The sequence below is a fragment of the Oenanthe melanoleuca genome, chromosome 4 (genome assembly GCF_029582105.1).
Source record: "Oenanthe melanoleuca isolate GR-GAL-2019-014 chromosome 4, OMel1.0, whole genome shotgun sequence".
NCBI lineage: Eukaryota > Metazoa > Chordata > Aves > Passeriformes > Muscicapidae > Oenanthe > Oenanthe melanoleuca.
The window spans coordinates 69,210,716-69,226,676 of NC_079337.1; the positions used below are offsets into that span (position 1 = coordinate 69,210,716).

Genomic DNA, 15,961 nt, shown 5'->3' on the forward strand with positions numbered 1-15,961 from the left:
ACTCACTGACCATCACTGACCAGCACACACTGACCATTACTGACCAGCACAGAGTGACCATCACACACTGCCCATCACACACTGCCCATCACACACTGCCCATCACACACTGACCATCACACACTGACCATCACTGCCCATCACACACTGCCCATCACACACTGCCCATCACTGACCATCACACACTGCCCATCACACACTGCCCATCACACACTGACCATCACACACTGACCATCACACACTGCCCATCACACACTGCCCATCACACACTGCCCATCACACACTGACCATCACACACTGACCATCACACACTGCCCATCACACACTGACCATCACTGCCCATCACACACTGCCCATCACACACTGACCATCACTCAATGCCCATCACACACTGCCCATCACACACTGCCCATCACACACTGCCCATCACACACTGACCATCACACACTGACCATCACTGCCCATCACACACTGACCATCACACACTGACCATCACTGCCCATCACACACTGCCCATCACACACTGCCCATCACACACTGACCATCACACACTGACCATCACTGCCCATCACACACTGACCATCACTGCCCATCACACACTGCCCATCACACACTGCCCATCACTGCCCATCACTGACCATCACTGCCCATCACTGACCATCACTGCCCATCACTGACCATCACTGCCCATCACACACTGCCCATCACACACTGCCCATCACTGCCCACCACACACTGACCATCACTGACCATCACTGCCCATCACTGCCCATCACTGCCCATCACTGCCCCACACTGACCATCACTGCCCATCACTGCCCATCACTGCCCATCACACACTGCCCATCACACACTGCCCATCACACACTGCCCATCACACACTGCCCATCACTGCCCATCACACACTGCCCATCACACACTGCCCATCACACACTGACCATCACACACTGCCCATCACACACTGCCCATCACACACTGCCCATCACACACTGCCCATCACACACTGACCATCACACACTCACTGCCCATCACTGCCCATCCCTGCCCACCCCTGCTCCCCCGCAGTGGGGGCTGGCTGTTAATGAGGTGTTAATTGACACAGCAGCTGCTGGGCAGTGTTTGTGTTTGTGTTTTGGAGGCAGCTGGAGCTCACCTGGTTGTTTTGCTGTGTCCTATTCCCCAGCAGGAACAAATCCATCGGGAGGAAGGCGAGCAGTGTCCAGCCCAAAGCTGCTTTCACCCTGAGGGACATTTCAGCCTCCAGCCACCCCACTAAGGTCAGTGACAGCTCACTCAGGGCAGTGATAATTTAATAAATGCAGGGATAATTTAATAAATGCAGTGATAATTTAATAAATGCAGTGATAATTTAATAAATGCAGTGGTAACTCACTCAGGGCAGTGATAATTTATTAAATGCAGTGATGATAATTTAATAAATGCAGTGATAACTCACTCAGGGCTGTGATAATTTAATAAATGCAGTGATAACTCAGGGCAGTGATAATTGAATAAATGCAGTGATAATTGAATAAATGCAGTGATAATTGAATAAATGCAGTGATAATTGAATAAATGCAGTGATAACTCACTCAGGCAGTGATAATTTAAGAAATGCAGTGATAATTTAATAAATGCAGTGGTAACTCACTCAGGGCAGTGATAATTTAAGAAATGCAGTGATAATTTAATAAATGCAGTGATAACTCACTCAGGCAGTGGTAACTCAGCTGCCAGGTTTGTTTTCCCTGCTGGCATGTGAACCCTGTGGACATCACATCTGCCCCCAGGACCTGGTCCTGCCTCGTGTCTGCACTGAGCCCAGGGCCAGGTGTGCCCATCTCTCCTAAAACTGGGTTTGTTGAGCTCAGACTCCCCTGGTGATGGCCAGGAGCCTCCACTGGGGAATTTCCCATATGGAAAAGGGATGGATGGGAGTGAGGGATGATCGCAGCCTGTGTTGGGGTTTAAAATTCAAACCAAGTTTGTCTTTGGCTTTGTACTTTGATTTATGGTGTCCTGTTCCTCCTTCTCAAATCGTTGCTTTTGGCTCCTGCAGGTTTGGTTTTTCCTCCATTTGGTTATTCCTCCATTTGGTTTTTCCTCCATTTGGTTATTCCTCCATTTGGTTATTCCTCCATTTGGTTATTCCCTCATTTCCCAGAAGTTATTTGATTTATCCTGCACCACACTTCAGTGAATTTTTAACTTTTAACCTTCACTGGTGCTTCTTGAGCACCAGGGCTGAATTTAGGAAGAATTCAGGTTTTTTGGATGATGTCTCCCATCTGCTGGAAATCTGGTGTGGATTGACCAGAGCTGGCCCTGCTCTGGATCTCCAGCACCTTTCTCATCCCTGTGGGGTGAGTGAGGAGCAAACAGAGAACCACAGGGTCAGGAAGGTTGGAAATACCGTTTAATGTCCACATCTAAAATCCTCAAATCCAACCATCAGCACTGCCAGGTTCACCATGAGCACCCCTCTGCAGCTTTTGGGTGGGACTGGGGAAAGTGGTGACAGCAAAAGTAGAGCCCAGGTTTGGCGGGGACAGCAATGAGTACACCCAGGAAAAGAGGCTGTCCTGGTGTGGAGGACAGGTGTGTGCCAATAAAGGAGCTTCTCTCTGAAATGGAGAATGAACACCCCCTCCCTCCAAATTATTATAATTTTGAAATTAAGGGGCTCTCAGGCAAAGATTGGGGAATTAGGAATAACAGCTCTTTACTAGGAAAATTAAAATAGCAATGCAGTATTACACAGAACAATCCCAGCCCTGCCAGAGTCAGAATCCAAGCTGACACCCGTCAGTCAGTCAGGGTGTTGGCACAGTCCCATTCAATGGTGGCTGCATCCTCCTGCAGGGGCAGATGTGGTTCAGCTGGAGCAGTGCTCCTGGAGAAGGTGCAGTTTCCTCTGAAGCTCCAGGGATGATGTGCAAAGGTCTGGTTTTCCTCTGGAATCCAGTGGGAAGAAGGTGCCTTGGTGTCCCAAATCTCAGTTTTTATCTGGGTAGGAAAGGCTTGGCTGCTCCCCTGGCTGGAGCATCTCCCAGTGGGATGATGGAATTTTATCAGTCATGCCCTGGGACTCAGTGGCCATGAACAGGAGATATCTCCTGGAGGGAGGATGGGCTGTGGGAAGATAAAGATGATTGCCCAGCTGGTTTAAAGATGCCCATGAGCAGATAATGTGTGCCAGGAGATCAGGGGCACTGCCCCACCCAGCTGGGGACAGAATTCACATTGCTGGTCAATCCTGTACTGCAGCCCCAGTCACGGTGCAGTTCACCCAGGAAAGCCTAACCCAGGATTTTCCCCAATTCTCTTTCCTCCCCAGGGCCCAGGCACCGCCCTCCTCCCCAAGCCCGGCTCTGCCCCGCCCGGCTCTCAGCCCATCAATGTCGTGCGCCCCCTTCGCCCCGCTCCCCACCCCATCCCCCCCCGCCCCAGAGACCCCAAACCCGCCAGGCCCCCTCCCCCAGCCAGCAGATCCCCCCTGGTGCCCCCCAAAGCCCAGGCCAAGCTCCCACCGCCGAGGAAACCTCTGCCCTGCAGCCCCCTGAGAACCCCTCAGGTGAGAGACCCTCAGGTGAGAGACCCTGCCTGGCTCGGCTCCCCTTCTGCACTGGGGAACGCCGGCTTGGGTTTGGATCGGGCTGGGCTTGGGCTGGGCTTGGGCTGGGTCTGGGCTGGGTCTGGGTTGGGTTCGGTTTGGGCTGGGTTGGGTTGGGTTTGAGCTTGGGCTTGGGGTGGATCTGGGCTGGGTTTGGGTTGGCCTTGGGCTGGGTCTGGGTTGGGTTCGGGTTGGGTTGGGTTGGGTTGGGTTTGAGCTTGGGCTTGAGCTTGGGGTGGATCTGGGCTGGGTCTGGGCTGGGTTTGGGTTGGCCTTGGGCTGGGTTTGGGCTGGGTCTGGGTTGGGTCTGGGTTGGATTTGGGCTGGTCTGGGCTGGGTCTGGGCTGCGTCTCAGCTGAGTCTGGGTTGGGTTTGGGCTGGGCTTGGGCTGAGTCTCGGTTGAGTCTGGGCTGGATCTGAGCTGCATTTGGGTTGGGCTTGGGCTGGGTCTCGGCTGGGTCTCAGCTGGGCTCTGTTAAGGAGCTGCAATAGCCCCTGGAGCTGCTCTAACATTGCAGGAAGCCCCCTAGAGCTGAGCATCTTTTGAGGTTTTTGGGGTTGTTCTGTGCCTTGAGGGACCCCAGCCCTGCAGGGCAGGGAGGTTGTAGGAGCTCCCTGAATGTCCCTCTGAGTGTTTTCTCTCTCCCCTGGCCATTCCTCTGAGTGTTTTCTCTCTCCCCTGAATGTCCCTCTGAGTGTTTTCTCTCTCCCCTGGCCGTCCCTCTGAGTGTTTTCTCTCTCACCTGGCCGTCCCTCTGAGTGTTTTCTCTCTCCCCTGAATGTCCCTCTGAGTGTTCTCTCTCCCCTGGCCGTCCCTCTGAGTGTTGTCTCTCCCCTGGCCGTCCCTCTGAGTGTTTTCTCTCGTGCCCTAGCTGTCCCTCTGAGTGTTCTCTCCCGTGCCCAGGTGCCCCCGAAGCTCCCCGCCCCGCGCCGGCCGCTGCCGGGCTCTCCCCTCCTGGCCCAGGAGCTGCCCCCTGCCCACGGACAGACCCTGCTGGTCATGGTCCCTCCCTCCAGCTCCAGGACGAGCGGCTCCAGCCGCCCCACGAGGCCGTTCAAGTGAGTGGGGGCAGCTGGGTGTCCCCAGCAGGAGCTGGTGGCACTGGGGGCTCGTGGGGGGACGGGACCCCCAGGGCTGGTCAGGATGGACAAACCCTGGCCAAGGCTGGTGGTGAAAGGTGCTGGGGTAAGGGAGGTGCCACCCTGGGGGTGCCTGTGGCCCCCCAGCCCAGAGCCTGGCAGGAGGGGCTGGGGCTGTGCTGGGGCTGGGGCTGTGCAGGGGATGGGGCTGGGGCTGTGCTGGGGCTGGGGCTGTGATGGGGCTGGGGCTGGGGCTGTGATGGGGCTGGGGCTGGGGATGGGGCTGTGCTGGGGCTGGGGCTGGGGCTGGGGATGGGGCTGTGCTGGGGCTGGGGCTGTGCTGGGGCTGTGCAGGGGCTGGGGCTGTGCTGGGGCTGGGGCTGTGCTGGGGCTGGGGCTGTGCAGGGGCTGGGGCTGGGGCTGTGCAGGGGCTGGGGCTGGGGCTGTGCAGGGGCTGGGGCTGGGGCTGGGGATGGGGCTGTGCTGGGGCTGGGGCTGGGCTGTGCTGGGGATGGGGCTGGGGCTGTGCAGGGGCTAGGGCTGTGCTGGGGACTGGGGTGCAGGGATTGGGGTGAAGGGATGGCTGCTGACACTCTCTCCCTCCCTCCCTGCAGACCAATGCCACCTCAGAGGTGAGTAGAGAACATTTACAGACCCCTGTGCTGGGGTGGGCTTTGGGTAAGCACTGGGTGGGAAATGGGGACCAGCCACCCTTCCCAGGGGCTCCTGGATGAGCAGGACAGGTCCCAGCTGGGATGGGGCTCCTGTGTCCCAGGGAATGGGGTCTGTGTGTCCCAGGGAATGGAGGGTGTGGGTCTGTGTGTCCCAGGGAATGGGGCTGTGGGTCTGTGTGTCCCAGGGAATGGTGGGTGTGGGTTTTCCAGTTCAGAGTTGGGACACAGAGCCCTTTGCAGTGTCTCTCCTGCTCCCAGCCCTTGTGCACTGCTGAGTCCTCTGGGTGTGGGGCAGTGGAGCCCCAAGGGATCCTGACCCCAGAACTGGGAGGAGTTCCTGGCCTGGGGGAGCTGCTGCTGGGGGATTTCTGCTGCCTGCACTCACACCAGTTGTGTCCTGTCTCCTTCCTCCTGCTCCAGGCCAGTCCCAGCCATCAAAGTCCAATCCACCTCCTTCTCAAAGAAGTGACAATCCCAGGACACCTGCCCCCCTTGCTGAGCTGGCTCTCCTGATTTGCACTGCTGTGGCCACAGGGCTCTCCCCTTCCTTGTTTAGCAACCCTTTTGATACCAGAGGACTATTTTTGTAAGGCAGAACTGTACTCAGCACTCAGACTGTGCTGCTGGGGGCGGGCAGGGGACACTGGCACCACGGCTGAGCCAGGGCTTGGCTGCAGGAGGGGTTTCCATGACCCACCACAGCCCTGGAGCTGCCTCCTGGCCAGTTTCCCTCCCAGCTTTAGTTCCTTTGGACACTGCACAGGGGCTGGGACGGAGTGGCGGGGGATGAACGTCCCCCCTGCTGGAAGATGCTGGTGACAGAGTGATGTCCTTGTAGCTACCTCCTCCTTCTCCTGCAGGCCTGGTGAGCCCCCCCAGCTCCAGAGACGCTGGCCACGACAGAAACGTGGTGCCCAGTCTGGCCTGGGCCCCGCAGTGCTGGGACTTTCCAGGTTCTCAGCTCCTCCTGACCTCCTGCACGAGGGAGGGGTGACACTGCTGGGGCCACCTGCACGGAGAAACTGTCTGGGAATGAGTGAGTGCCCCAGGGCGGGTGGCAGCCCTTCCCGGGTGCTCCTGAGGGCTCTGAGCCTCCCAGCTCCTGTTCCCCACCACCCCGTGCCCCAGGAGCAGGAGCAGGGCGGCTCTGCCCGTCCCGGGGCTTGTCCCGAGCCCTGGCTGCATTTCTCTGTGCCTCAGCCCCCCCGGGGGTGTTTCCTACCTCACAGGCTGTTGTGAGGTTTGACAAAGGGATCCTTGGGAGGGTTTCCAGCCCTCCGTCCCAGGTGCTGTTGACCTGCACAGTTGGTGCCATTTCCTGTGACTTGACCTGCGGCTCGATCGGGGTCTGAAGTGACAACAAGGACTTTGTAAAGTCCCCTGGCTCCTCTGGCTGTGTTCTTGCTCCCTGCCCCTGAACCTCCAGGGGATCCCCAGGGCTCTGACCTGGTCCAAAGAGATCCCAGGTGTCCCATGAACCTGGGCTCCAGCTGTGGGACCTGCCAGCCACGCTGGTGGAGATCCCATCCCAACTGGGAAAATCCTCTGGGCCGTGTCCAGCCACGGTGCAGGAGCAGGGACAGCCTCAGCAGCTGCTCTGGTGCTCCACTGTGCCACTGTCACCGAGCAGGTGACTGCAGGCTGTGACTGGGGACACCTTAACCCTTCAGCTGTCCTTACCCTCAGGCTGTTTTGAAGTTGGGTCTTCCCTGAAGCATCTTCAGGAGGAATTTCTGCATGGAAAGAGTGGAATGGGCATTGGCAGGGGCTGGCCAGGGAGGTTTGCAGTGCCCATCCCTGGAGGTGGCACTGAGTGCCCTGGGATGGGGACAAGGTGGGCGTGGGGCACAGCCAAGGTGACCGTGGGGGATTCTCCAAGCTAAACTGGAAAATGTGGATTCCTGTGATTGCTGGTACCTCCACACCTTTCTTGGTTAATGGATGTGCAGCTGGGATCAAGGACATCTCTCACTCTGGTACCAAAATCAGGAAACCAGTGTCATTGAGCTTGGAAGGGACCCCGAGTTCATCCTCAGAGGATCCAGGACAGGATTAATGAACTGATCCCTCAACATTCCCAAAGTCCCATTTTTGGGGGGATCTCCTAAGGGCTTCTGGCATGGTCAGACTTGAGGAAGAGCTGCTGGAGAGGGGGCAGCCCCTGTGGATGCTCTCCCTTCTCCTGCCCAGGGCAGGGGGTTTGGAGGAGCCCTGCAGTGGGGAGGTGGCTGCAGAAAACCCCTCTGGAGTGCCAGACCCTCAGCTCAGTGACCAGGGAGGGGGGGCCGTGCCCTGAGGTGCCATCGAGCTGGCGCTGTGCCCCGGGCTGGCACCTTGCTGGCCACCGCAGTCCTTCCTGTGCCCCGGGGCGTGGGGAGGGCTGGCAGTGCCCCCACACACCCATCGGGGCCGGGGCTGCGCTGGGGGCCTGGCAGAGCCCCTCGGAGCCCACAGACCCTCCCCCTTCCCGAGGGTCTGTCCCTCCTGGGGTGTCCCTGCACAGCCCGGGTGGCCCGGGACAGGCTGGGAGCAGGGCGAGCCCGCACAGCCCGGGCTGGATCCTGCTGGGATAATGGGATAACGGGGTGGGATAATGGGGTGGGATGGGATAACGGGGTGGGATAATGGGGTGGGATAATGGGGTGGGTTGGGACAATGGGATGGGATAACGGGGTGGGATAATGGGATGGGATAATGGGGTGGGATGGACAATGGGATGGGATAACGGGGTGGGATAATGGGATGGGATAATGGGGTGGGTTGGGATAATGGGGTGGGGTGGGATGGGATAATGGGGTGGGATAATGGGGTGGGATAACGGGATGGGATAATGGGATGGGATAATGGGATGGGGTGGGATAATGGGGTGGGGGGATGGGATGTGATGAGATGGGGGAACCCTGCTGGGACAGGGATTTGGGATCCTGCTGGTCCAGACTGGATCCCTGCTGGTTCAGGGAGGGGGGACCCTGCTGGGACAGACTGGATCTGGATGGGATGGGATGGGATACTCTATTGAGACAGACTGGACCCTGCTGGTCCAGCCTGGAGCCCTGCTGGGACAGGGGTGTGTGGGGCTGGTTTGGGGCGAGGCAGGAGCTGGGGGCACTAGATGGCAGCAGATGCCCGCGGATCCCGTCCGCCGGTCCCTGAATCGCTGCGATTTCCAGGCAGCGCATCCTCAAGTGCTGCTTCTCTCCTTGATCTTTCTCCCCTGCCCCATCATTTACAAACCCATTAAAATCATCGGCTGGCTGAATCGAAGCTGCGGAGTGTTCCCGAGCACTCGCTGAGCTCCCAGTTTGTCTCTGCGGACCTTCCCTTTTGTCAAGTGGAATATGTGCATGGCTGGGAATGTTCCCTGGGGAGAGAAAATTCCAGGGAATGCTCAGAGTCCCTGCAGGGGCTCCAGGAGAGCTGGAATTTGGGACAGGACACAGGGAATGGCTCCCACTGGGAAAGGGGAGATGGGGCTGGGATCTTGGGAAGGAATTCCTGCCAGATTTGCTGCGGCTGCCCCTGGATCCCTGGCAGTGCCCCAGGCCAGGCTGGATCCCCCTGGACACTGGAGGTGTCCCTGCCCTGGCTCTGGCTGGGCTTTGAGGTCCCTTCCCCCCAGACCCCTCTGTTCTGTGTCTGCACCTCCTTGGTCGCTCGGGGGTCTCTGGATCCTCCATCTCAGGCACGGTGTTCCCCTGTCTCCATCCCTCCACACCCTGATTCCAGGTGATGCAAACTGTAAAACCACAGAATATCCGGGGCTGGAAGGGACCCCCAGGATCACCCAGGGCAAGTCCTGCTCTGTGCAGAACACTCCAGCAGCCCAGTGTGCTGCCAAATGGTTTTTGAGCAATTCTTCCTCCTTTCTCTTTCTCTTTCTCTTTCTCTTTCTCTTTCTCTTTCTCTTTCTCTTTCTCTTTCTCTTTCTCTTCTCTTTCTCTTTCTCTTTCTCTTTCTCTTTCTCTTTCTCTTTCTCTTTCTCTTTCTCTTTCTTCTCTCCCTTCCCTTCAGTTTGTCTTCTCCTTTATCTTTCTCCCTGCGTGCTGCAGGAGATGAGGGGGATGGACACCTGGAGCAGGAGCAGCCAGCCTCAGGCAAGCAGCACATCCTGAGCACAGGAAGAAATCACAGAGAAAGGGAACGAGCAGTGGAGCAGGTAATGAAGAGGCTCCTGCAGCTGGGGACACTGGGCCACTCATCATCCTGCAGCCCCCCAGGCTGGCCAGTCCTCCCTGGGCCCACTGGAGAGGAAATTGCAGAGCACAGCTGGGTTTGGGTCTCTGCATCAGCTCCTCCCTGCTCACAGAGAGAAGGGGGAAAATCCCTTTAGAGTGTGGCACAGCCCTTGTCAAACACGGAGCTCCTGAGCAGGGCTGGAGCTGAAGCGCTGCCTAAAGCTCATCTCCCAAATTCTGAGGGGATCCTGGAGAGGTGAGAGCCTGTCCAAGCTCATCTCCCAAATTCTGAGGGGATCTTGGAGAGGTGAGAGCCTGTCCAGGCTCATCTCCCAAATTCCGAGGAGATCCTGGAGAGGTCAGAACCTGTCCAGGGCTCATTTCCCAAATTCTGAGCTGATCCTGGAGAGGTCAGAGCTTGTCCAGGCTCATCTCCCAAATTCTGAGGGGATCCTGGAGAGGTCAGAGCTTGTCCAGGCTCATCTCCCAAATTCTGAGGGGATCCTGGAGAGGTCAGAGCTTGTCCAGGCTCATCTCCCCACTGGCCTGGGGTGACCTAAGGGACAGGAGGGACCTGGTCCCCACTGGCCTGAGTGACCAAAGCCACTCTTCTGGCCTGGCTCAGTGCACCAGGACCAGCCAGGGGTGAGCAGCCTCATTTTCTGCTCCTCACACAAGCACAGGTGGCTTTTCCCACTGTTTATCCTGCTCTGCTCTGCTCTGTTCTGTTCTGTTCTGTTCTGCTGGGGTTTGTGCCCTTTGCAGGGAGAAAAGCCGTGGCTCCAGGACAAAGCTCAGCCATTCTTTGAGCTCCAAAGGATTCCTGGCAGGTTGTACATGGCACAGGCTCCTCAGCAGAGCCTTTCCCTCGAGGGCTGAGCACATGTGAAGCCTTTGTGCTGCAAACATCTCAGGGCTGAGTCAAGCCCTCTGCAGGGCTCTGTTCCAGGCACTTCATTATCACCACTGCTGCAGTTTGCTCTTTGCAGGGCCGTGGTTTCTGCAGCAGCACCGAACAGCTCGGCTCCTTTGATGTTCCCTTGGCTGGAGAGATTTCTGGGCTTTATTTGGCTGTGTGCTTTTCTTCCCTTCCCCTTTCTGAGCAGAAGCAAAAGAAAATCAATTTGAACAAGATGCAGAAAGGTTTGAGAACACAGCGTTAATCAAATCAGCCGTGGCTGCGCTCGGCTGGAGCCAGGCAAACAGGGCAGGTGAGAAAAGCAGTGACGGCACCTGGGGCACCTGAGGGACCTGGGGGATCTGAGGGACTCCTGGTACCTGTGGGACCTATGGGGACCCTTGGCACCTGTGGGACCTGGGGGACCTGGGGCACCTGTGGGACCCCTGGCACCTGAGGGACCCGTGGGACCTGGGGGACCCATGGCACTTGTGGCACCTCTGGTACCTGGGGGACCTCTGACACCTGAGGGACCTGTGACACCCCTGGCACTTGTGGGACCCCTGGGACCCCTGGCACCTATGGGACCCCTGGCACCTGTGGCACCTGTGGCACTCCTGGCACCTGTGGGACCTCAGGGACCCCTGGTACCTGTGGGACCTGTGTGACCCCTGGCACCTGTGTGACCCCTGGTACCTGTGGGATCCCTGGTACCTGTGTGACCCCTGGTACCTGTGGGATCCCTGGTACCTGTGGGATCCCTGGTACCTGTGGCACCCCTGGCAGCGGGTGCCAGGCACGAGGCTGAGTGAAAAGCCCCACAGACAAATGGCTGGAGAAATTCCTGCCCTGAGCAATCCCAAACATCCCAGTGTCCTGCCCCTTTCACGGGACCTTAAATCCCATCCCATTCCCAGCCCATCCATGGCAGGGACACCTCCACTGTCCCAATGTCCTCTTGGAATGAGCCAAGAACCCAAATCCATCCCATGTGTGAATGAGCCAAGAACCCAAATCCATCCCAGGGTGTGAATGAGCCAAGAACCCAAATCCATCCCAGAGTGTGAATGAGCCAAGAACCCAAATCCATCCCATGTGTGAATGAGCCAAGAACCCAAATCCATCCCAGGGTGTGAATGAGCCAAGAACCCAAATCCATCCCATGTGTGAATGAGCCAAGAACCCAAATCCATCCCAGAGTGTGGAATGAACCAAGAACCCAAATCCATCCCATGTGTGAATGAGCCAAGAACCCAAATCCATCCCAGAGTGTGGAATGAACCAAGAACCCAAATCCATCCCAGGGTGTGAATGAGCCAAGAACCCAAATCCATCCCATGTGTGGAATGACCCAAGAATCCAGCCCTGCTTCCAGCCCTGGGCACTGGGGATGGAGGAGACTCAGCAGAGCCCAGCCCAGTCAGGCCTGGCACCAAACCTGCCCAGGGGCTCCAGGAGAGCTGGAATTGGGGACAGGACACAGGGAATGGCTCCACTGGGAAAGGGGAGATGGGGCTGGGATCTTGGGAAGGAATTCCTGCCTGGGCTGCAATTCCCAGATTTGCTGTGGCTGCCCCTGGATCCCTGGCAGTGCCCAAAGCCAGGCTGGACATTGGGGCTGGGAGCAGCCTGGGACAGTGGAGGAGTCCTGGACACCTTTGGGGCTCTGGGGTGGCACAGAGCTCCTGCTCCAGGTCCCTGGGCTGAGCCTGGCTCTGCTCTGGCTGTGACAGGAGCTTTGCCTCTCACACTCTGGGGTTGCTGTGCTCCCATCACTGCTGCCTTAGGGAACACAGGTGTCTGCCAGAGCAGGAGCCAAGTGTTGCAATTATTGGGCTTATTCAGCCTTGAAAACATAATTTCTGCATGGCTGGACACCTCTGGGCAGAGCCAGGGGTGGGATGTGTCAGGAGGTGACACAGGGACCAGGCAGGGACACCTGGAGCTGCAGGGAGCAGGTGGGGAGCCCAGAGCTGGGCTCTGCCTCGTCCAGGGACAATCCAGGAATCCTCCCAGGAAATCCCACAAGGAGAGGCATTAGAGCTGCAGAGCTGCCCCAGTGCTGGGGAAGGTGGATCCAGGTCCCTCTGCTCCCACCAGGTGTGATCCTGCTCCCTCTGCTGCAGGAGTCACTGCAATCCCTTTCCCCTCTTTGCCCCATCCCTGCAGGAGGAATCCCTGGGTGGTTCCAGGGGGAATCCATGGGGTGGTTCCAGCAGGAATCCCTGGGTGGTTCCAGCAGGAATCCCTGGGTGGTTCCAGGGGGAATCCATGGGCTGGTTCCAGGGGGAATCCCTGGGTGGTTCCAGCAGGAATCCCTGGGTGGTTCCAGGGGGAATCCCTGGGTGGTTCCAGCAGGAATCCCTGGGCTGGTTCCAGCGGGAATCCCTGGGTGGTTCCAGGGGGAATCCCTGGGTGGTTCCAGGGGGAATCCCTGGGTGGTTCCAGGAGGAATCCCTGGGTGGTTCCAGCAGGAATCCCTGGGCTGGTTCCAGCGGGAATCCCTGGGTGGTTCCAGGGGGAATCCCTGGGGTGGTTCCAGCAGGAATCCCTGGCTGGTTCCAGCAGGAATCCCTGGGTGGTTCCAGCAGGAATCCCTGGGCTGGTTCCAGCGGGAATCCCTGGGTGGTTCCAGGGGGAATCCCTGGGTGGTTCCAGCAGGAATCCCTGGGTGGTTCCAGGAGGAATCCCTGGGGTGGTTCCAGGGGGAATCCCTGGGTGGTTCCAGGGGGAATCCCTGGGCTGGTTCCAGCAGGAATCCCTGGGCTGGTTCCAGGGGGAATCCCTGGGTGGTTCCAGGGGGAATCCCTGGGTGGTTCCAGGGGGAATCCCTGGGTGGTTCCAGGGGGAATCCCTGGGCTGGTTCCAGCAGGAATCCCTGGGTGGTTCCAGCAGGAATCCCTGGGCTGGTTCCAGGGGGAATCCCTGGGCTGGTTCCAGGGAGAATCCCTGGGTGGTTCCAGGGGGAATCCCTGGGCTGGTTCCAGGGGGAATCCCTGGGCTGGTTCCAGGAGGAATCCCTGGGGTGGTTCCAGCAGGAATCCCTGGGCTGGTTCCAGGAGGAATCCCTGGGCTGGTTCCAGCAGGAATCCCTGGGCTGGTTCCAGGAGGAATCCCTGGGCTGGTTCCAGCGGGAATCCCTGGGCTGGTTCCAGCGGGAATCCCTGGGCTGGTTCCAGGAGGAATCCCTGGGTGGTTCCAGCAGGAATCCCTGGGCTGGTTCCAGGGGGAATCCCTGGGCTGGTTCCAGGGGGAATCCCTGGCTGGTTCCAGCAGGAATCCCTGGGTGGTTCCAGCAGGAATCCCTGGGCTGGTTCCAGGAGGAATCCCTGGGTGGTTCCAGCAGGAATCCCTGGGTGGTTCCAGGGGGAATCCCTGGGTGGTTCCAGGGGGAATCCCTGGGCTGGTTCAGCAGGAATCCCTGGGTGGTTCCAGCAGGAATCCCTGGGTGGTTCCAGCAGGAATCCCTGGGCTGGTTCCAGCAGGAATCCCTGGGTGGTTCCAGCAGGAATCCCTGGGTGGTTCCAGCAGGAATCCCTGGGTGGTTCCAGGGGGAATCCCTGGGCTGGTTCCAGGGGGAATCCCTGGGCTGGTTCCAGCGGGAATCCCTGGGTGGTTCCAGCAGGAATCCCTGGGTGGTTCCAGGAGGAATCCCTGGGTGGTTCCAGGAGGAATCCCTGGGTGGTTCCAGGGGGAATCCCTGGGTGGTTCCAGGGGGAATCCCTGGGTGGTTCCAGGGGGAATCCCTGGGCTGGTTCCAGCAGGAATCCCTGGGTGGTTCCAGGGGGAATCCCTGGGCTGGTTCCAGGGGGAATCCCTGGGTGGTTCCAGGGGGAATCCCTGGGCTGGTTCCAGCAGGAATCCCTGGGGTGGTTCCAGCAGGAATCCCTGGGTGGTTCCAGCAGGAATCCCTGGGTGGTTCCAGCGGGAATCCCTGGGTGGTTCCAGGGGGAATCCCTGGGTGGTTCCAGGGGGAATCCCTGGGTGGTTCCAGCAGGAATCCCTGGGTGGTTCCAGGGGGAATCCCTGGCTGGTTCCAGCAGGAATCCCTGGGGTGGTTCCAGCAGGAATCCCTGGCTGGTTCCAGGGGGAATCCCTGGGCTGGTTCCAGGGGGAATCCCTGGGTGGTTCCAGCAGGAATCCCTGGCTGGTTCCAGGGGGAATCCCTGGCTGGTTCCAGGCTGTTCTGTCCCAGCTGCTCCTCCCTCTCAGCCCCTTTGCTGCAGCTGGGGCTTTCTGCTCCTGTCTTCCCCTTCCAGATCCCCCCTCAGCCTCCACAGGGAAGGATTCTCTGTCCTTATCTGCAAGGTGAAAGGAGGGGGAAGTTGTCTCCTGCCCCGGGGAAGATAAGTCATGTTGGCCTCTCCTTCTTTAGAAAACTCTCTGATGCCATTTATCAATTAATTACTGGGTTGCATTTCTGCCCATGAATTCCCCTGCTGTCTCTCAGTCTTGGAAAGGTCTGTGATGCTCGGGCTCTAATTGTTCTGTTCTTTCCCTGCTTTCTTTCTCCCTCTCCAGTTCAGTGGGTACCAGAGCCTTCTGTGGCTGCTGCTTTATTTCCCCTGCAGATTCTTCTGCCCCCTTCTCCTCCAGGATTTTACTGGGTCTGGGGAGAGTGGATCAAACTGTGTGGCCCAGGCTTTAAATCCTAATTCTGCTCAATCAACTGTTGTGGAGCCAGGAAAACATTTTCACTTGGAACTTTTTACACTGACAGGTCCACTTTCAGGTGACCTGCAACATGCTGTGGCTTTATATCAATCCCAGTCTCTTGTTTGGGTTGAAATAACCAAACCAGACAATTTTGAAAGAGAAAAGCTTCAATTTACCTTTTTTTCCTCCCCAAAAACCATTTGATGTCTCTGTTTGAAACAGTATTTCCCTTGTTTCACTACAGCTTAAAACACAGAAGTATTTATTTTAGATGGGAAGAAGATTCCACGTAAACAAAATGGGTTTATTTTGTTCCAGTGGTTTGCCAGTGAAAAATGGAAAAGTGTAGCTTTGGGCTGGGTGCAGAGGGAGGATTTCCTGCAGCTCAGTCACTCAATCACGGAGATTTCTCAGCACCTGCCTGCCCGAGGACCATCCCTGCTGCCACCAGAGCCCTGGGTACCTGGGCCAGGTGTGCACACCTGAGCAGTTCCTGTGCATGGTACCTGGGCCAGGTGTGCACACCTGAGCAGTTCCTGTCCATAGTACCTGAGCCAGGTGTGCACACCTGAGCAGTTCCTGTGCATGGTACCTGGGCCAGGTGTGCACACCTGTGCAGGATCCTGTCCATGGTACCTGGGCCAGGTGTGCACACCTGAGCAGTTCCTGTCCATGGTACCTGGGCCAGGTGTGCACACCTGTGCAGGATCCTGTCCATGGTACCTGAGCCAGGTGTGCACACCTGAGCAGGATCCTGTCCATGGTACCTGAGCCAGGTGTGCACACCTGAGCAGTTCCTGCTCCTACCTGAGCCAGGTGTGCACACCTGAGCAGTTCCTGTCCATGGTACCTGAGCCAGGTGTGC

The 15,961-nt window shown here is 57.9% G+C and overlaps 1 protein-coding gene across 7 annotated transcripts in view; it reads left to right on the forward strand.

The window, feature by feature from the left end:
- The window catches only part of ADAM33 (ADAM metallopeptidase domain 33), a 40,125-nt gene extending 33,381 nt beyond the window's left edge, over window positions 1-6,744 (forward strand). The window contains exons 20-25 of one of the 7 annotated variants that reach the window (XM_056490087.1): window positions 1,184-1,277; window positions 2,863-2,941; window positions 3,338-3,589; window positions 4,518-4,672; window positions 5,308-5,325; window positions 5,788-6,744. In XM_056490087.1, coding sequence (XP_056346062.1) covers window positions 1,184-1,277; window positions 2,863-2,941; window positions 3,338-3,589; window positions 4,518-4,672; window positions 5,308-5,325; window positions 5,788-5,880 — 691 coding nt within the window. In that variant the 3' untranslated portion in view covers window positions 5,881-6,744. The remainder of the gene's footprint in view (window positions 1-1,183; window positions 1,278-2,862; window positions 2,942-3,337; window positions 3,590-4,517; window positions 4,673-5,307; window positions 5,326-5,787) is intronic. The other 6 variants (XM_056490089.1, XM_056490088.1, XM_056490090.1 and 3 more) reach the window with 6 other exon arrangements.
- The last annotated feature ends 9,217 nt before the right edge of the window (window positions 6,745-15,961 follow it).